The sequence below is a fragment of the Phacochoerus africanus genome, chromosome 15 (assembly GCF_016906955.1).
Source record: "Phacochoerus africanus isolate WHEZ1 chromosome 15, ROS_Pafr_v1, whole genome shotgun sequence".
Lineage (NCBI taxonomy): Eukaryota > Metazoa > Chordata > Mammalia > Artiodactyla > Suidae > Phacochoerus > Phacochoerus africanus.
In genome coordinates this window covers 11,814,144-11,835,623 of record NC_062558.1, presented here as the reverse complement: position 1 = coordinate 11,835,623, position 21,480 = coordinate 11,814,144, and the positions used below count along the sequence as shown (strand labels likewise).

General features: G+C 46.4%; 1 protein-coding gene across 2 annotated transcripts in view; it reads left to right on the top strand.

The window, feature by feature from the left end:
• SCARA5 (scavenger receptor class A member 5) overlaps window positions 1-21,480 on the top strand; it is a 132,956-nt gene that overhangs the window by 18,975 nt on the left and 92,501 nt on the right. For both annotated transcript variants that reach the window (XM_047760395.1, XM_047760394.1), the window contains exon 3: window positions 7,541-7,669. In XM_047760395.1, the coding sequence (XP_047616351.1) occupies window positions 7,541-7,669 (129 nt within the window). The remainder of the gene's footprint in view (window positions 1-7,540; window positions 7,670-21,480) is intronic.

Below are 21,480 nucleotides of genomic sequence, written 5' to 3'. Positions count from 1 at the left end.
AGGGCCGCGTCCACAGCATATGGAGGTTCCCAGGCTAGGGGTCGAATCAGAGCTGTAGCCAATGGCCTACACCAGAGCCACAGCAACTCGGGATCCGAGCCGCGTCTGTAACCTACACCACAGCTCACGGCAACACCGGATCCTTAACCCACTGAGCAAGGCCAGGGATCGAACCTGAAACGTCATGGTTCCTAGTCGGATTTGTTTCCCCTGCACCACAAAGGGAACTCCCAATGGGTGTGAATTTGTTATTTGAATATTCAGGTATTTATTTCCATGTGTAATAAATAGGAAGACCCAAATTTTCCACTTAAGAGGATGCTATAAAATTTCCTTCTTCCATAAATTTAAGTTTAAGAAGCAGAGTGGGAGTTCCCATCATGGCTCAGCAGAAGCGAATCTGATTAGGATCCATGAGGACGAAGTTTCTATCCCTGGCCTCAATCAGTGGGTTAAGGGTCCAGTGTTGCAGTGAGCTGTGGTGTAGCTCACAGACACAGCTCAGATCTGGTGTTGCTGTGGCTGTGGTATAGGTCAGCAGCTACAGCTCTGAATCAAACCCTAGCCTGGGAACCTCCCTATGCTGTGGGTGTGGCCCTAAAAAAATAAAATAAAAATTAAGCAGAGTGATACAACATTGTAAATCAACTATACTTGAATTAAAAAAATTTTTAGGAGTTCCCATCATGGCTCAGTGATTAACGAATCTGACTAGGAACCATGAGGTTGCAGGTTCGATCCCTGGCCTTGCTCAGTGGGTTAAGGATCTGGCGTTGCCATGAGCTGTGGTGTAGGTCACAGAGGTGTTGCTGTGGCTGCGGCGTAGGCCGGCAGCAACAGCTCCGATTAGACCCCTAGCCTGGGAACCTCCATATGCCGCAGGAGCAGCCCTAGAAAAGGCAAAAAAAAAAAACCAACAACAAAATTTTTTTAAAGTGGAGTGAGAGAGAAAATAATAGGAGTTACTGCTGTGGTGCAACGGGATTGGTGATATCTCTGCAGCTCTAGGACACAGGTTTGATCCCTGGCCTGGCACCATGGGTTAAGGTTCTGGGAGTAGGTCACAACCACAGCTCAGATTTGATCTCTGGCCTGGGGAACTCCTTATACCATGGTGCGGCCAAAAAAGAAATAAAATAAAATAATAGCCCTGGGATACTCAGCTCTGGCAAAATTGTGCAAGCTGCACACGGACAGTGTGTCTAGAGGTTAGGAAACCACCATTCATTGGGAAGCAGAGTGCCACGCCGAGATAAACATCTCCCAGCCTGGCATTCTGGATGCAGCCTGCAAGTCACTTGGTACTTATTTTTTTAGTTCCTATTTGCTCTCTGGTGGCCTTTGTCCTCTGCAAGCCTCTTGAGACTCCTTCTCTTGGCTTCCTCCTCTCCTGAGATGCTGCCCTCCTTTTTGGAGGCCACTGCAAGGTGGAAAACCTTTCCTTTGATTCTCCTGGATCTTGGAAGAGTTTTGGTTTTTTTCTGCTCCACTGGTGCTGTTTTCCCCCTTGGTTTGGTTTTGTGTGTGACCGTGTCTGCAGACAATGGCTATGTTTAATACCTGACAGCCTTGTCTGGTACTTTCCTCAGAACTGTTCTCACATGGAGGAAGAAAGTTTTCTTCTTAAAGTCACAGTTTTCAAATTTCTAATAGCTGTCAATCAGGGGATAAAGCTGGAGAAAAAGATAACTGATTACAGCCCATCTACCAAGTCCTATCCTTCAAAGCCCTCGTGCTGCCTCCTCCAGGCAGACTCTGGGGTGACACAGAATGAATCACTGCCTCGGTGGTGCCACCTATCGCCTGTGTCACCCTTCACCCTTCTACTCCTACTTCATTCACTCCTGTGTAATAAGTATCCTCTTATATGTCTTCTTCCCTTCAGGTATGAGCATCTGAGAGGCAGCGATTGAATCTTCATCTTTCATTTAACAGATATTTTCTGAATGCCTACTATGTGCCTGGCACTGGTCCAGGCACTGGGAAGTTCGATGTGAAAGGATCCCTCATGCGCCTTGTGCTCAGTATTTCCTGATGTCTATCCCAGTGTATTAGTCATCCACAGTTGTGTAACAAGTTACCCCAAACCTTAGCAGCTTAAAACAACACAAAATTATTTTCTCACCCTGCATCTGAGGAAGCCATGGGTGTGCAAGGAAATCTGAGATTTTATTTTTTCAGATCCAAAAATGTGCTTAGAAATATGTACATACATATAATCCAATCTGGCAGACATCTGAGAGTAGCTTAGCTGGGGAATTCTGGCTCAGGGTCCCTCATGAGAATGCTGTCGAGATCTCAGCCATGGTGTACTCATCCGAAGGCTTGGTTTTGCTGGAGGACCTGCTTCCAGACTCACGCACGTGACTAGTGGCTGGAGGCCTCAGTTCCTTAGCATGTAGCCTCTCCATAGGATATCCATGACATAGTGGCTGGTTGCAACCACCCCCACCCCACAGTGAATATTCCCAGACAGAGAAAGAGTACACAGGAAGGAAACTGCAGTGTCTTTTGACTCATCTCAGGAGGGACACATCATCACTTGTGCCACTTTCTATTGAAGTCCAGGAAAAATTGCAGAAGGGGACCATGTAAGGGGGCAGGAATCATCCAGGGCCTTACTGAAGGCTGGCTACACAGTAGGACAGTGGGTGTCCAATAAGAGTCTGTTAGCCTTTTTACCCCAACAATCCCTAAATGAAAATTTTTACTTTTTAAAAATAGCCCGATTTTTAGAGCTGTTTCAGGCTGACAGCAAAATTAAGTGGAAAGGACAGAGTTCCCAAGTACTCCCTGCCCCCACACTTACACAGCCTCCCTCACTACCCACACCCCCCACTAGAAAGGTGTGTTTGTTATAGTTGATGAACCTGCATTGATATGTCATTGTCATCCAAAGTTCATCATTGACATTAGGGGTTACTCTTGGTATTGTGCATTCTGTGGATTTAGATAAATATATACTGACACGTGTCCATCAGCACAGTGTCACACAGAGTAGTTTTAATGCCCTAAAAGTCCTCTGTGTTCCACCTATTTGTCCCTACCCACTCCCAACCCCTAGCAACCACTGATCTTGTTATTGTCCCCATAGTTTTGCCTTTTCCAGAATGTCATGTAGTTGGCATCTTTACTTAGCATCTTTACTTAGTAATAGGCACTTAAGCTTCTTCTATATCTTTTCATGGCTTGATGGCTCATTACTTTTACTTTTTTTTTTTAACAAATAAATGAGCATGCTTTTTGCCCCGCTTTTACTGATTCTTGCATCATTTTGGAGTGTTTTTAATCTTCCACTTAGCTTAACTAATTTGAGTGGTTTACTCAGCTCACATGCTGCTGCCATGTTACATTAAAAGGTCAATAGATGTGTTTTGGGTGGACTTAATAACTTGTCTTTCCCATAAATTGTCCTCTTTCCCTTATAAGCATATTCTCTAGCCATCTTGCCAGAACCATTCAATGAAGTTCTGTTTGTCTAACTGTTTGTGGAAAATGTCTATTTGAAACCCTTGTTATGTTCTACTGAGGAGAGATTTTGTTTCACGCACAAAGGAACCAAGTCTTGCTAAAAGGACAGACCTCTCTCAGAAGAAGGGACCCATCACCAGTGGTGGCTTGCTACCTGAGAAGCCTCAGGTAGAGGGAAACCGTGCTTGCAGCATGTGGAAGTTTCTGGGGCGGGGACTGAACCCTTGCCACGGCAGCGACCCAGACTGCTGCCGTGACAAGGTAGGATCCTTAACCCACTGCACTGCAAAAGAACTCTGGGAACTACTCGTTTTTGATGGCAAAAAATAGAACTATAGCATTGCAGTTTGTGCCAGTCTTACAATGAGTTGTTGTGTTACAAACTAGCAACATGCATGCAAACAACAAAGCAAGATGCAAGTTAGCAGTCACCTTTGCAGTATGATTTTCCTCCTACTGTTCTGCCAACATTGAAAATCGGTACAGACTAAACAATAAAGAGATGGTGTTCTAATTAGTGGGAGTGATGGACAAGTAGCTCTTGCCCTTGTGACTGATTGGTTTAGGGCAATGTTTTCATTCCTAGAGGTAGGAAGTGGTCCTGATGGTTTTGTTTTCCTCCCCAAGGTGAGAAATTTCAAACTGAATGGCAATTAGCACTAATCTGGCCCCTTATAAATTCTGAAGCAGCCTCGCTAGTCAATTTGTGAAAGCATATTGTTTGCACTTAATCTTTAACCGTATTGACATTGAGCTTACTAAATGGACTGTCTCCACCTCAGGCAAATTGTAATGTCTTATGCCTCAATAAAAAGTTACACACAGGAGTTCTCTGGTGGCTTAGTGGGTTAAGGATCCAGCATTGCCACTGCTGTGGCTCAGGTTCAATCCCCGGCCCAGGAACTTCCACATCCCACTGGCATGGCCGGAAATAAATAAATAGATAAAGTGTACAATGTAATATATTTTTTAAAAAAGTTACATGAAAAAATATAAATATACATACACACACATATATATATATAAACTTTTTTTTTAATGGCCACACACAAATATGGAGGTTCCCAGGCCAGAGATTGAATCCAAGGAGCTGCAGCAGGACTGGATGCTTTAGCCAGGCTAGGGATCAAACCCTCGCTTCAAAGTGACCCAAGCTGCTGCAGTAGTATCCTAGGATTCTTAACCCACTGTGCCACAGTGGGTATTCCCTATATCAACATTTTTTGAGAGAACAAGGTTTTTTTTGGTTGTTGTTGTTGTTTTTGTTTGTCTTTTTAGGGCTGCACCCACGGCATATGGAGGTTCCCACACTAGGGGTCAAATCAGAGCTACAGCTGCCAGCCTACGCCACAGGAACAGCCATGCCAGATCCGAGCCACGTCTTTGACCTACACCACAGCTGAAGGCAATGCCTGATCCTTAATCCATTGAGCGAGGCCAGGGATCGAACACACAACGTTATGGATTCTAGTTGGGTTTATTACCACTGAGCCATGACAGGAACTCCGAGAACAATTTCTTTTTATAAGAAACAAAAAATATGAGATCCCAGTGAACCTGGAACAGTTAACAGAATATGGCTGAACCTAATTATACTTTCAAGGGAAATAAGAAGAGGGTCACACTAAGCCGATGAATAGAGAAGCTCAAAATGGTTTGGGATAAACATGAGGATAATATCTTTCAGCAGGTGTATCCTCTGACCCCTCCCAGTTGCTGGGCTTCCATCATCCTCATCATCATCTCAAGAGGAAGCAGGGCTTAGAGCGGAGCTGGGACAACCTTCACCATAATGATACTAATAGTTGTGTAATATACAGTCTTATGCCTCCTCTCTGACTCTTGAAGGAAAGAAACTTTGCTCTAATGAGTTGCAACTGGACAGCCAGTGGCTCTCATGTGGAAAAAAAAAGACAAAATGCTACAAGAAGCCTGCCTATTTAGGAGCAAAACAGGTTATAGATCCTAGTGTGTGGAAAGACATAGAAAACTCTGGAAAAGATTTAGAGTGCTTTAGAAAGATCAGGTTAAGTTCTCAAAATTTGCTAACATTTAAGGTTTGATGAAAGTGGTAATTGAATTTGTGTTTCTTGACAACGTGTTCCAAATTGTACCCAATGTTTTATGGAAATATTATGTAATAGTTCCACTTAGCTGTTTGCACAACAACATTTTCAATAAAATGGAGTAAATGAGTGGGAAAATATCCCTCACTTAACGATATCCTCTGAGAACCAGGGAGCCACTGTGGTCACCGCCATTTCCTATGTGGTCACCAAACCTCTTGAAGGCCATGGAGCTGGTGATAATACCTGAGAGGTGAAAAGGATCTCTCCCTACAAACCCAAAGTTACCAAGGATTGCAAACATCACACCATCTTTACAAATATTTTCTGAAGATCAATTATTTCAACATCTGTTGTCAACCTTTTCGGGCTCCCACACCTGCCTCCCCGCATAATGTGCTCCAGCTGGCAACACTCCCCTTGGCAGGGGGTGGAGAATGAACCTTTTGGGGCCATGTCTATTTTGAAAAAAACTGCCCTCCCTCGAGTCTTACCTGCTATGCTAGGGGTCAGGGCGAGACAGCCTCCTTCCGTCTCCATGGTCAGCTGACAGAGCAGGTGGAGGTTGTTGGTCTTTGCACCAGCCCCTCCAGGGAGAGAAGGGCCCCTCAAGGGAGAAGTCCGGCCGAAAGATGAGCAGGAGTCAGGGCACCTGGGTCCGGTCCTCACCCAGGGTTTAACTGCTAACATTTGACGTCCTTTACCTATAAACTGAAGGGGTTGGACCAAATGATTTGTAAGGTCCATTAGAACTCTATCTGCAGAACAGAAGCAGACTCACAGACATAGAGAACAGACTTGTGGTTGCCAGGGAGAAGAGGAGAAGGAGTGGGATGGACTGGGAGTTTGGGGTTGGTGGATGCAAAGTATTATACTTAGAATGCATAAGCAATGAGGTCCTACTGTACAGCACAGGGAACTATATCCAATCTCTTGGGATAGAACATGATGGAGGATAATATGAGGATAAAATGTGTAGATATGTATTACTGGATCCCTGTGCTATACAGCAGAAATTGACCCAACACTGTAAATCAACTATAATTTTTAAAAAGAAAGGAATTCATATATATACATATATGAATATATATACACACTACACATATATATATATCTGAGTCACTTTGCTGTACAGCAGAAATTGTCACAACATTGTAAATCAACAATATTTTAATAAAAAAAAATCCTGTCTAAAAAAAACAAAGAAGTCTGATATTTTACAATTCCATTTTAGCCAGACCTGATGAGCCCCATGTAGTTTCACAGGATGAAGTTATATATTGTGTTTTCCTGTAAATCTAAATCCAATGTTGTAAACTGGCAGCCAGATCCAGCCTGTAAATGTGTTTTGTTTTGTTTATACTCCCTAGTGGGTTGGGGTTTTTTTGTTTTTTGGCGGTTTTTGTTTGTTTTGTTTTGGTGTTTTTTTTTTTTTTTCCTAAGTAGTTGTCAACACTTAAAAATAGGGAGATTTCTCCAAATCACTTCTGGCTTGTCTTGAAAATTTTGCATCCTGTAACACCCGGCCCTCATTCCTACATCACAACCTCTTCTAGGCAGGGCGTGCACTGTGGAGTTCCCCCGGCCCACTGGGCCCACATCCCTTCCCGGCCACTCTGGAAGCTGGGGTTTGCAACCTCTTTTCAAAGTTTTCTCCATATTCTCTACGTCGCATGGGACAATGATACTTTGTAAAGGACACATATTCCAGCCTATTTGAGCCTTCACTGTGGCTTGGAATGGCTCCAGGAGGGTGGGTTCATGTGATCCTGTGGGCTGTGGGCATGCGTGTCTGGCTGGTTCATGAACATAGAGGTTAGAAGCTGAAGCATTTATCGTGGTTCTGAAGAGCTCCCCACCATCCTAGCTACAGATGTGCAGAAGGTGTGTGAGAGACTCCACATGAACATCTGTGTGCATTGGGGAGAGATGAGACTGAAAGAATAAAAAGACTTTGGGGATTTTCAAATGTCTCTCTTCCTCCTCTTCCCCTTATTGCCCAGGTCCGTGCCACAAACGACGGGCTGGCGGCTGCTGCACCCAACTGGGCTCACTGTCGGCCCTGAAGCATGCGGTTCTTGGGCTCTACCTGCTGGTCTTCCTGATTCTTGTGGGCATCTTCATCTTAGCAGGTAAGTGCATCCTTTCCTGGCCTGGCCTTTAAGGATGCAGAAGGAGGTGAGCAGGAAGCGAGAGCAGATGGGAGCTGGGGACCCGAAGCCTCTGTTCTTCACTCCCTCAGTCAGGAGCCCAGACACTGCCCTCCTCACCATGGAAACCACAAGGGAGGAAGCTGGCTGGTCCTTCCCACTGGACGAGACTCTGAGCAGCATTTCCCAGGTCACGTGGGTGGAGGAACTGGCAGGGGCTATGTGAGTGGGGGAGATCTCTGAGTCCAGGAGCAGAGACTTAGCTGCTCCAAATGACTTGTCCTGCCTCGCGGTGTGATGCTGTGCATTGCACTGGGCCTCCCTGGAGCTCTGTGCTGTAGTTTGTACTGAGCCGGTTGGGCCCCCTGTCCTGGGATGTGATGACAATAGTTACAAGACACATTGCTGAGGCTGACCAGGGTCCTGGTAAACTTGCTGCCCTTTTGTGATTACTGGGGTGAATTTTCCCCAGTTGAGCCAGGCTCTTCTCTCTAGTTTCTGTCTGTAGAACAGGCTGGTAATGGGCTGGGGTTTGGAGCACACTCTCTAGCCAGGAGGAAGCAGAGCTCACGGACCCAGGAAGGGATCAGATGGAGGACCCCATGCTTTGAGCAGCCCAGCTCACACCTCTCATGCCACTGTGATGGGGATGGTGGAGCAGAGGGGGACAGAGGTTGTGGTGGTCCTTCCTGACTCCCACCTGCCTTGATGGAGGTATGTAAGGCTTGACAAAGTAAGGCCAAGGGATCAGTTAATCTCAGCATCACTTGTCTTACATGGGTGCCTACTCTATACCAGATACCATGCTAGGATGGGCAACATAGATAAATAAGACCTAGAGGGTCCCTGCCAGGAGCTCCTAGTCTAGGGGATGAGGCAGGAGAGCAGAGGTAGAGCCCTGTCTCAAGGAAGAATGTGTCAGGGGACTCTGATGGGACCTGTGACGATCCAGAGGAGAGGCATACAGAGGCAGTGTGGTGTGGCCCGGAGGTGGGGGTGGGGTAGTGGTCAGAGAAAGGCTGCCAGCCAGGCAGAGCTGACTTGTACTTTGGAGGGTGGGGTCCTTGAGTTAACTCCCAGGCAGGCATATAGAGGCTAAGACCTTGCAGATGACCCCTCACTAGAAATCCCTGGTTTTGTGTCACTTTCTGTGGAATGAGAATAGTCACTTGGGCCCAGTGGTGGGATGTTCAAGGCTGCCCTTGCCCTCTGATTCCCACACTCAGGGCAAAGGGCATCACTAGGAGTGGTGTCTCTCCCATCAACCATTAACCATTGACCGGGGTTGGGGGGGGCAGCCAATAGCAACAACGAGAGAAACTCATGATTCCTCCCAGGGACCAAGGCATAAAGTCCAGCCAGAGGATTTTTTTGAACATGTTCTTGGGCTGCTCAGTGAGAGATTGGGATCTGGGTTTTGTGGGCTTGGCAGCCATGACCATAACAAATTTCCAGAATTTTTGGAAAGTGTTTCAGCCCCGTAGGAAAGCTGGGCTGTGGTATTACAACTGCTCTGCCGAACAAGAACTTTTAGGGGATGGAAGAGGGGCTGGAGGAGAGAGCTAGGCTGGTGGGGTCCCGGCTGCTGGTCTCTGGAGGCCTGGAAGGGTATCATTTCTTGGGAAGAGAAGAGCTGCAGGGGAGGGCAAGTTTCCTGGGGTCTGAAGGGAAGTCAAGTCTGAAGGGCTGCCATGTGGAAACGGGCGGACGTATTCTGTGTGGTCTCTGAGGGTAGAACTAAGTGAATGGGTGGATTTTGTAAAGAGACACATTCCCATTCAAAAGAGAGGAGAGTTTCTGACAAGTAACACTGTCCAGCATGATGCAGAAGAGCTTCTCTCCTGGCTTGGAGGTTGAATGGGATTTACAGTGACATTCTGCAAGTTCTAGAAAGGAGGTGGAATGTGGCTTTCCTAGTCTAAAGGAAATGCTGCCTGACTTCTTTAATTATTCTATGCAGAAATCTGGGGAGGTTCTTGATCATTGTAATTACCTTTGAACCTGAAGTTTATGGGTACCAGATTGCCTGTGTGGAATGAAAATTGGGTATAGATTAGAACAGATCTGGTGAAAGAGAGCATCATACTTTATCTCTTGGAAAGGTCATTGTCACCTTCCCAAGTTCTTGTCTGGAAAAATGCGTTGGCCTCTGGGAGAGGTCCGATGAAGGGAACCAATGAAACGACAGGCTGGTGGCTACTGCACACGGTTGGACTTAGGAAAGTGGTGAATGAGTCCACCATTCTTCAGAGAGGCCCTGCCTAAGCTTAGGTAGGAAGTTTCTTCAGATTGCCCTGATTGAAGACCTTCAGGGATGCTCCTTTTCAGAAAAGACCAAGACGGTGGGGAGATCCATGGTTCAACATAAGCCAGAGCTTGCCTGGCCACCTGTTAGGTGTCCTTCTGTGGCTGCTTCCTCATTTGGGGCTGAATGTGATTTCCAGGGCCCTGCTGAGGTCTCCTTGCTCAGGAGGTATTATGGATTGAATTGTGCCTCCTCCAAAATTTATCTATGAAGCTCTAACCCCCAGTAGGATTTGGAGATGGAGCCCCAGGGAGCAATTTAGGTCATGAGGGTGGGGCCCTCATGATGGGATTAGTGGCTATATAAGAGGGGAAGGAGGGAGGAAAGGAGAGAGAGAGAGAGAGGGAGAGAGAAATCTGACATGTGAGGACACAAGGGAAAGGAATCATCTGAAGCCAGGAAGAGAGCTCTCACCAACAACAAAATCTGCCTGCACCTTGATCTTGGACTTCTCGGCTTCTATAACTGTGATGAATCAATGTCTGTTGTTTGAGCCACCCAGCCTATGGTATTTTGTTATAGCAGCCCCAGCTAAGACAAAAGAAGTTCTGTTTGAACTACTCTTAGACTTTAAAAATTCCCTGACAACACAAAGCTCATACATCTTACACATGGATGATGAAATTATCCAAATTATCCATTGCAGCCAAGTGCCATGTCTGAATAACTGGTTGGTAACATCTGATTGAAGTACAAATTCTTGTTCTTATTTTGAACAAGCACTGAATAAGCAGTGAAGGACAAATGCTTATTACAAAATTATAATCTAATTGCATGAAAGTATTACTCTTATAAAACTTCTCATGGGATTTCTCTCAATTCCTTTCTTTATCCAAGTATGCAAAAGAAAGGCAAATATTGTACCTGTGTTTATGCAGCATCTCCACTTCCTAAGAAGGTTAATCAAACCCCTGCCCAAATTATGTTCTCAGTTGGGCTTTCCACCCAGCACCCAACTCTCAGTTCCTGAACAGCATCCTCTTGAGATGCTGATATTTCCATGCCATCTGTGTTCTATGCCCTCAGCCTTCTGTCATCTCCCAAGGAAGTGGTATTAGTCCATTCCTCCCAAATTCCTCTAAGCCTTTCCATGTCTTCAACCCATTTTATTAACTGGACTGATGGTTCCCTATTATGTTGTTGTTCCATTCCTTGTTCATCTTTGGATAGTACAGACTATCAGGCTTCAGTTGGTGAACCAGAGACTTGAGACTGGATGGCCATGCAGTCAGGAGGTCCTCCATCTAGTGCTTTAGGGAAGATGTGATGGAGTTCAAGGGTTAGAGGAGGTTCAGTCTTACCCATGATTCATCGTGGGACATCACTGTGGTGACAAAGGGTGGTCATAGGGAACTACCTCTTCCTCCTCTTTCCCGTCATGGCTCTGTTGAGGAATGAATTCCCGCAGGGACACTAAAATAACAGAAAGGGCAAGTATGAACATCTGGGGATCTAACTTGGCAGGAAACTAGAGCATGACAGCAAGGTAGACGGCAGAAGTGGACTGGGGGGAGTTCCTGGTGAAACACAGGCTCCCTGCATGCCTTAATTTAATTCTCTCTTAACAGCAGAAACCAGCCATCGCCATCCTCAATTAGTGCTTAACTTGTACATGAGTGGGTGCAGGACACAGGACACAGATGTCTTAGTCTGTTTGAGCTACTGTGACAAACTACCACAGACTGGGTGGCTTAAACAACAGACATTCATTTCTTACAGCCTTGGAGGCTGGGAAACCTGGGATCAGGGCCCTGGCCAATTCCGTGTCTGGTGAGGAATCAGCCCACTTCTGGATAAGAGATGGCTGTCTTGTTGCTGTGTCCTCATATGGTGGAATGGGCGAGGGATTTCTCCAGGGTCTCTTTTATAAGGGCACTAATCCTGTCATGAGGGCTCCACCTTCATGACCTAATCACCTCCCAAGGGCCTCATCTCCTAATCCCAGCACTTTGAGGGTTAGGATTTCAACATATGAATTTGGGAGGAGCACAGACATTCAGTCCATATCTGGAGAATAAAAGGAATCCTGGGATGTGATTCTGGCTCAGGGAGGATTTCAAATTATAAAGCAAATACACACCAGGGCAATGTTATATAACTAATGCTGCGTGCCAAATTCTGCAAAGGAGAGTGTGATTTCTGAGAGCTGAAGTGGTTGGAGTGGCCTCAGCCTGGGAGAGCTGAACACCAAGTGACCCAAATGCTCTTTAACCTGAGCATCCCTTTTTAGATCACCCTGTTTCAAGCAGATCTGTCCCCGACTCTGCAATCAGAGGATATCGTGCTCAGGGCCCACATCCCCTTTACAGGGCAGGTGACCGACAGCATCGTGCATCTTGGAATTTAGAGCATGATGCCCTTAGCCTTTGCTGGGACACTATCAGAATTGCACATGCACTTCCCCCGCCTGTGCTTATGGGGAGCGTGGTGCCCTTGAGGATGCTGTCAACTACAGAGGACCCGTGGAGAAAGAATTTTCTTAGTCTCAGAAGGAATTAGTTTGTTTTCACCTGAAGGAGGCTGTGCATCTGAGAGTAATTAAAATCACTCTCAAGGAGGTAATTAATGTAAATCAAGAGTTAGCTGTTCTCCCCTTGTAAGATGTGTGAATTTGTAGGCAATTACAGTGGAAGCCTGGAGACAGCACCCGGTCTACCCTCAGCAGGTGTACAGACTTTCTGGAAAGCATTTTTCTGCTAATTTCATTCTTACCTCCATTGAGTGTCTCTAACTTCTTCATCTTGTTCCCGTCTTCTGTTATTTTAGTCTATTTTGTGTATCCTCTTAAACTACTTTAATCTTTTTTAGAACAAAGAAGTGTGTTTATGCCCAGTTTAATCTTTTAAAAATAATTCTGCCTGCTCTATTCAATTCTGCAAGTACATGATTTAATATGTGAATGAATGAATGAATGAATGACAGAGACAAGATACCTTAGAGGGGGTCTCATTTGGGGAAAAAGGTGATTATTTCAGTTTGAGCCAAGTATCTAAATGACACAGTAAATGTTCACCAAAAAGGACCTGTGGCTAATAGAAGTAGGTGTGTAGTTATTTATCTTAAGACACACACATCATGGTATATGCTGTTTTGGCACCACAGCATTTAGGTCATGCAGAACCTTATACTGGTTAACTCCAGGGACTCTGAAGCCAGCCTGTATGGGTCTGACTCCCCCATTCTCCGTTACAGGCTATGTGATGGTTCCTTGAACTTGCTGCACTTGAGTTTCTTCATCTGAAAATAGGAGAAATAATTGTACCTGCCTCACTGGGTTGTTACATGAGTTAAATAAGTTAATACATCTCAAGCACTTAGAAACGTGCCTGGCACACATTAAACATCATAAAAGTCATAGCTCTTGTTATTGTTGTTAGAGTAATAGTACTACCCCTACTATTAGTATGATTACTCTTGCTCTTTCTTGGTTTTCTTTGCAGTCAGTTGAGCTTGACCATGGAAACCAAGAGTCAGAAAAACTTGGGTTTAGTCCCAGCTCATCCATTAACACCCTGTAATCTTGGGGAAAATCTCTTTGCTTTCGGAACCTTGGTATATTCGTTTGTAAGAGGAACAGGTTGGACTAGATCAATGTTTTTCAAACTTCTTGACCAGGACCCACATTAAGAAATACATTTTAGGGGGAGTTCCCGTCGTGGTGCAGAGGAAACGAATCCAACTAGGAACCGTGAGGTTGCAGGCTCGATCCCTGGCCTCACTCAGTTAAGGATCCAGCGTTGCCATGAGCCGTAGTGTAGGTTAAAGACATGGCTCAGATCTGGCGTTACTGTGGTGTAGGCCGGGCTACAGCTCTGATTTGACCCCTAGCCTGGGAACCTCCATATGCCGTGGGTGCGGCCCTAAAAAGACCAAAAAAAAAAAAAAAAGAAAAGAAATACATTTTAGGAGTTCCCGCTGTGGTGCAGTGGGTTAAAACTCCAGCTGCAGCAGTTCAGGTGGATGTGGAGTCACAGGTTTAATCCCCAGCCTGTTTAACCCCAACCCAGTGGGTTAAAGGAGCTGGTGTTGCCACAGCTGTGGTGTAGGTCTCAGCTGCAGCTCAGATTCAGTCTCTGGCCCAGGAACTTCCACAGGCCATCAGTGCAGCCACTTAAAAAAAAAAGGAAGACAAAAGAAATACATTTTACATGACAACTAGTTCACACATATATACATAACTGAGATAATCTTAAATGTATAATGGTTGCTGATGATTTTCTATTCTGTTCATTTTTTTAAAATGGTCACAAGCCATATATTTATTCCATGATCCATGAATGGAGTACAAACCAGTCTGAAATACAGTGGGCTAAATGATCATTCTATTATTCCATGTAGCTCTCAGACATTCTAAGGCAATAGCGGTGTTTTCTTCTGTACACGACTTTTGAGAGTAAACTTCTGGGTTCAAGCCCAGGCTGCGCCTTTGACTGTGTCTATAATCATCGGCAAATCATTTAACCTCTCAAGTCCTGTTTCCTCGTTTATCAAATGGGATGACAATGGTACCTACCCCCCTGGGGTGCTTGTGAGGATGAAATAAATTAAGGCATGAAAACTCTTAGTGCCCAGCACCCAAAAAGTAATCAACACACATGATTATTGTTCCTAGTTTTATTGTCGGCATTATTAAAACAAGCAGAGCAATTTTGCTGTCAGAATAGCCAAGGATTAGAAACCTCCTCCTTGAGCCTGAGCACCCAGTGGTTTTGTGTTTAAACAGAGAAAATTCGGCATGCCTGGGACAGCAGGAGGGGATATGTTCATTGCCCGTACGGTTCCAAAATACTCATAGGGGAAGCCGAGAGGGATCCTGGACTCGTGTGGCAGCATGGGGCTCAGGATGCCAAGGAACAGGACACTGTTTCCAGCACTGTGGCTCCTTAGTGGTGAGAGCAGGTGGCCAGCTCTGCGGTACCACAGGGGAGCTGAGCTTCAGGAGGGGCCTCAGGGGACGCCTCGTGCAACCTCCCTCCCGACTTCCTAGACAGAGAGGTGCTGTGCTTTACTGAAGGACCACCACAAGTGACAGGAACTCGACTGTCCCCCACATGCTCTTTCTAGTTTCTCTCACAGGAATAACTCACAACAAAGCTTTCTCCTCATCCAGTAGCTCATAAGACCTCATCTGGGGACCTCCGTGAGATGCCCCTATCTTGCCACATTGTATTCAAGTTATTGGCTCATGTTCCTGCTCCCCTTCTACTCCAGAAGAAAGCTCTTCACAGTAAGGCTCTGTGCCTCGTTTATCTCTGTACTCCCAGTGCCTAACATAATGTCCTGCACATAGTAGGTGCTCATTTAATGCATGTCTTAGACTGAATGCCTCAACATGATGGCCATCCTCTCCTCCCGCCCCCTTCCCACCAGCTCCAGATTTTAGTAGGAAATGGACTTAGATATAGCACTGCTGGTGTGGGTCTGACCAGGACAGGGTGTGCCGGGCTGTGACCAAGTTTATCTGCACATATGCTGATATAGCCAAAATTTGCACGAGCCTCCTTAGCAGTGGCTTGTAGTGACACACAACAGCACATCCAAATGATGGACCCCGAGTCAGCCACTCATAGTCTCATCCCTTGTCCACCCACCCCCAAGCCCAGATTTCTCTCAAAGGAAACATGGCCTCATGAGGGCCCCTCCATCCCACTCAGTACAACCGGCTCTTATTGGTTTTATTGTTGCCTTAGCTTAAATGCAGATCTTTGGGAATTCCTGTCATTGGCTCAGTGGAAATGAACCTGACTAGTATCCATGAGGACGCAGGTTCGATCCTTGACCTCACTCAGTGGGTTAAGGATCCAGTGTTGCTGTGAGCTGTGGTGTGTCATAGACATGACTTGGATCCTGAGTTGCTGTGGCTGTGGTGTAGGCTGGCAGCTGCAGCTCCGATTCAACCCCTAGCCTGGGAACTTCCATATGCCACTGGTGCAGCCCTAAAAAAGGACGGGGGAAAAAAAAAAGGAAAGGAAAAAGCAGATCTTTTTAGTGATCCCAGTTCAGTGTCATCACACTGGTTTCTGCCAAGTATTTGCAGCCTGTTGGATGATTTTGAATCTAGACTTGGACATCTGTCCTCGAGCTTTTCCTTTCAGCCTTGTGTCATCAGTCATGTCTGAGCCAGTATCCCAGCCCTATCCCCAACAGCCTACTGCCACGTGAACAGTTCCCAGGAGGATATGAGCCAAGGCACGCTAGCCCAGGCATATGCTTTACTGTCCCTTGAGGTGAGGTGGGGGCAGCTCAAAGACCCTCACCAGCCTTCCTTCTTAAATCTAGACCTCCCCTGCCTGAGAAACCACCTGTTCCCTGCATCTCACCTTGATTGGAAGGGTCTTCCCAGGCCAGCAGAGCTTCTCCAGCAGAAGGTACCCCCACCTCACCTTGGCTCCAGGGCCCTGGGAGAAAAAGAAGGGAGAGAAATTTGACATCCTGACTTCTCCACAAAGATTCCGCTGCCCAGGATGGGAGAGCTTTCCTATCTCTGATTTTGACAGATGCCTCCAACCACCCCTGAAATGAAAAAAGTGAGCACAAGGGAAGGTCACCTGCAAATCAAACCACATGTTCTCTGGGTCTTCAAATTGTGACAATAATTAGGTGGGACAGGGCAGAGGACCTATCTCAGCTCTCTCCCCTGGAATCCTTCCTGTAAACAGACCCTGCCTGTTTTTGTCAATAAAATTTTATTGGCACACAGCCACATTTAGGTATTGTCTGTGGCTGCTTTCCTGCTACAAGGGCAGAGTTGAGTAGTTATAACAGAGACTAGCTGGCCTGCAGAGCCTAAAATAGTTACTCACTGGCCTTGTATAGAAAAGGTTTGCCGAACTCCCCCTCTAGGCTGATACTGATCACTAATTAGCCCTTTACTCTTTCACCTCTGGATTGTGCATCAAAGTTTTCAAAGAATTTTTATATATGCGATGTCATCTAATCCTCCTAACAATTGAGGGACTCCAGAAAAGAGTTCACAGCACCTGGGAGTCCCCTGGTGGCTCAGTGAGTTAAGGCTCCAGCACGGTCACTTCAGTGGCTGGGGTCATTGCCACGACATGGGTTTGATCCCTGGCCTGAGAACTTCTGCTTGCTGCAGGTGCAGCCAAAAAAAAAAAAAAAAAAAAAAGTTCACAGCATCTGGATGAGAAAACAAGCTCAGGGAAGTTGTGTGTAACCAACCTGTGGTCCCTTAGCTGGGAAGCAAAGCCTGGACCAGGACAATGGGAATGTGTGAATTTGGGATTTCTGTGACCCCAGACTCAGGTTGGAGGCACTCTCTACCTCTCAGTGTCCAAGTGCATGGGTGCTAGGGTCAAACTGCCGGGTACAAACCTTGACTTTGCCCTGTACTATGTGTCCTCAGGAAAGTGATTCAAGTGACCTGAGCTTTATTGTCCTCATCTATAAAGCAGAAATGATAACACTCCTTACTTGGAAGAGTTGTGATGATGATTAATTGACTCAAGCAAACTGCCTAGAGTAGTTCATGGCACGTGGTTAAGTATCATCAGCGTTGTTAGGAGTTGTAATTAGTATAACTCTTACCAACTGCACGACAATCCAGCCGTCGCTGTTCCGTGTCTATAGAAGAAATATCAAGAGAGACTTGGCAGTTGCTTAGATTTCTCTCCCAGGAGGCAGGATTGGAGGGAACTTTAGAGGCACTGTGAATGCAGCTCTCAGCTCTTGCTAAGAAAAAAGCTTTCTTATTTAAACAAAAATTAGATGAGAATGGGCTTGAGTTAGGCTCTTGCTTCTTTCTGCAGCTTTCAACTCCCTCATGGCTCAGCCTCTGTACCTGCAAAACCTCCTTTTCCTTCTGATTTCTGGTTCTGTCTTCTGCTGCATGTGCTTCACGGCTCAGCCTCTGCACCTGCGAATCCCACTTTCCTTCTGCTTTCTGGTTCCACCTTCCGCTGATCGTGCAATGAACTATCACATAGATTTTGTCACCAACTGTTTGCTTTGAGATGGCACTAGGATTGCAGCCAAGTCACTAACAATTTCACAGATTCTGCCCTTTTGAAGAGAAAAAGTTATGAACTCTCAGAATTTTTGCAACAATCTTAGGCATTGTGCCTTGTCTGCCTCCACCCAGGGGCCTGGAGCCCTCTCACATCAAATGCAAACAACAAGTGCTTGTTGAGTGCCAGCAATGAGCCTGGTGCAGTGTTAGACACACCGAGATACAAAGAGGAATTGAAGAGAGGCCCCTGCCAGAGAGTCATACCAACTGGAAGGAAGAGCAGATATGCAAAGATAAACTAGAAAACACAGGGTAGAGCAAAGAAAAGTTTTGGAACCAGGCAAATATCAGCTTGATCATTTATGAGTTGTGATCTGGGGAAATTATTTAAACTTCATTTAAAAAACCCCATTAAATTAGGGAGAATAAGGATCCCTTAGCAGCATTATGAGCATTCAGTGAGATAGCACATAAAGCGCCTTACATGCCTGGCTTATACCAGGGGCTTAATAAATATTTCCCTCTAAGTATCCAAATGGAGGCACTCAAATAGTCTGTGAAGTTGCAATTTAATTCAGAGAAGACACTGGTCTCCTTTGCTGCTTGACCCCCTCCTGCTTCACCTCTATATCCTGGTTACTTGGAGCTCCGTTCTTCGTCTCCTCTTGATAACTGAACTCCCCTCCTACTGACTTTTATCAAACTCGATGAAATTCCATCTGTCTTTACCTCTGACTTGGCCTGAGTGCCAGACTGTTCAACTACATACTTGTGCCATTCCCACTTGGTTCCTTGATAAGCACCTCAAATTCAACATGGAAATAGAACCCTTGCCGTTCCCTCTCCATCTGTTCCTTCTCCATCTCTATAAATGACCCGATAATCTACCCAGTGGCATGAACCCCAAACCAAGGAATCCTCCAGATTTATGTCACCCACCTCTCATGTACATCCCATCAGCAAATCCTGATGAGCCCCATGGTCCCTCGCCTGGACCCCACCCCGTGTGTCCCGTGCAGGGTTGCCAGAGTTAGCAAATAAACATATAGGATGCCCTGATAAATGTGAATTTCAGATAAATGATGGGCAGTTTTCTAATATAAGCCTGACTCAAATATGTGGTAGGAGGCCCAGGTGGAAGGATGATGAGGCAGAGAGCCGCTCACATAACTGGACAGTATGGAGTCTGCAGGGTGCTGGTGTTGGGTGGGAGCTTCCTTCCCCTCTCTCTGGTTCCAGCAGAGGCTGGTGGTCCATTGCTGTGAGGAGCGCACCCACCTTCACTCCCTGCTGTCCCCCCCTCGGCAGCCCCTCAGAGATGGGAGACAGAGGGTTTGGGCTGCAGCTGCCCATCCAGCTGAGCAGCCCAGCACAGCCCGACAGCTGGCAGGCATCCCTGTGCTTCTGTCCTTCTCTGTGCTCCTGCGTGAGAGCCCCATGTTCCCTGAAATCCTTTCTGGAACAAGCCAAGGGATGCAGGGAACCGGGGCAGGGGGTGGGGTGTGTTCCTGGCTCATCCTGCTGCTGTGGTCTGATTCCACCGCCTCCCCTTGAGAAATCCCAGAGGAAAGCACAGGTTCTGCTCCAGCTCGGGGCATGTGGGTGGCCTCTCCCAAGGGTCCCCCACCCCGCTTCTCTCTAATGAGAGCACACGTCTGGGCTTAGCTCTTGTCTAGTGGGGCCACCCAGAGCCAGCCCCCCTCTTTTGACTGGACCCACATACCTGCAGGACCTTTGGAACCTCCACCCCCACTCTGCACCTGCAGGGACATGGCAGGGGTGTGAAGATGTCCAAAGTGACATAAGGAGGTGATGGTGCCAGTTCCGAGGGTGGGAAGTGGGGGAGTCATAGCCCTGGCCACGCTGAGTCACTCTGGGAGGGATTCCTTTGCGAAGCGCTTTGTTTCTCTTCCTGGCCGTTGTCAATGACGACAGGGTCTGGCCAGTTGTCCTCTGTGTAACATTTCAGCATATCATCTGCCAGGGTTTTTAGAAAAGCTGCCTCTTTCTGGGAGGAGTCTGGGAAAGGCATCTCTTACTTACCAATGAATACTCATCCCCTGACGTGGAGTGGCCATTGAGCCTGAATAAACAAGCAAATTGCCTTGAGGAAATCAATGGCCTTTCAGGATCTATAAAAGCTGTCAGTACCCTTTGGCTCTGAAACCCTGCTGTGTTTGTCTCAACACAACAATTGCAAAGGAGAATGGCAGGTATACAAAACTCCTGGCAACGTTATTCAGCATCGCTCAAAACTGGGGGAAAAAAAGAGATGTCCAACCTGAAGGGATTGTTTAGCTAAACAAGGGCAAATCAACACAAAGGAATATTACACAGCCATTGCAAATGATCACTAGGAAGCAACATAGGGAAAGATTTATGAAATCTCATCAAGGGAGAAAAGACTGCCTGATTGCGTGTGTTCGCTCTAGTGCGGTTGTGCAAGCAGATGTGCGTATAAAAGGAGAAAGGGTGGAAGGGAACTTGGAGGAATGAAAACAACTGTGGTAGAGCAAGCCTCCCTGGTACGCATTCTTCTTTCTCAATTTCCTCTAATGTTGGTGATTTAATAAAACCACCCTTTTAAAAAAGCCATGGGAGTCCTGCAATCCTGGGAACACTGTGCCCAGCCTAGTTCTGACTGCCCTGGATTCACCCTTAGGTGGGGCCAGCAGGTCTCTCCAAACATGCGTGGGTGCTGCCCCCTCCTGGTTGCAGACAATGGCCCATAGAGGCTTCCCGGAGGCAGAGACCAGAGGATGCCGATGAAGCGGTCAGGCAAATGCCCCAAGGGCAACAGCAAGGGAGAGGCCCAGTGACATAATCCAGGCTAGGAAGGATTAGCCCTGCCCTCAACTCTGTAAATGAGGCCCAGGAAGGAGGCATCCCGCTCAGGTTTCCCTTGCATGTGGCCCCATGGAGACTTGCATCCAAGGCTCCTGAACCCCCAAAACTGCTGATCCCCCAGGAAGCCCTAGCTTCCCTGCATACCCTCTTCAGGGCTCCCAGCTGTCACCCAGACCTAGACACAGGCTTTCTGGGGCCTGCCTTGGTCTTCAAAGCACACTGCCTGGCTAATTTTGTTTGTTGGTAACTTCTACTTTCTTTGGGAGTAAAACCCAGGGCTCCAAGTTTCTATTTAAACTGTTTTTCCTTTTTCTCGCTTTGAGCCTTCCCTGCCTCCCAGCTTTACTGAAGTATAACTGACACAAATTGTATAGGTTTAGGGGTACAGTGTGATGTTTTGATACATGTTATTAAATGGTCACCACAGTCAGGTGGTTAACATATCCATCCACTCACATAGTTACAATGTTTTGTGTAGTGAGAACACAAGACCTACTCTCTCAGCAGGTTTCAAGGGTATAGTACAGTGTTTATCCCTAACTATAGTCACCATGCTGTACCTTGGATCTTGCATAACTGCGACTTTGTACCATTGAACAAACTAACTCCCCTTGTCCCCCAGCCCCCAGCTCCCCATTCTTCTACTCTCTGTTTTTATGAGTTTAACATTTTTAG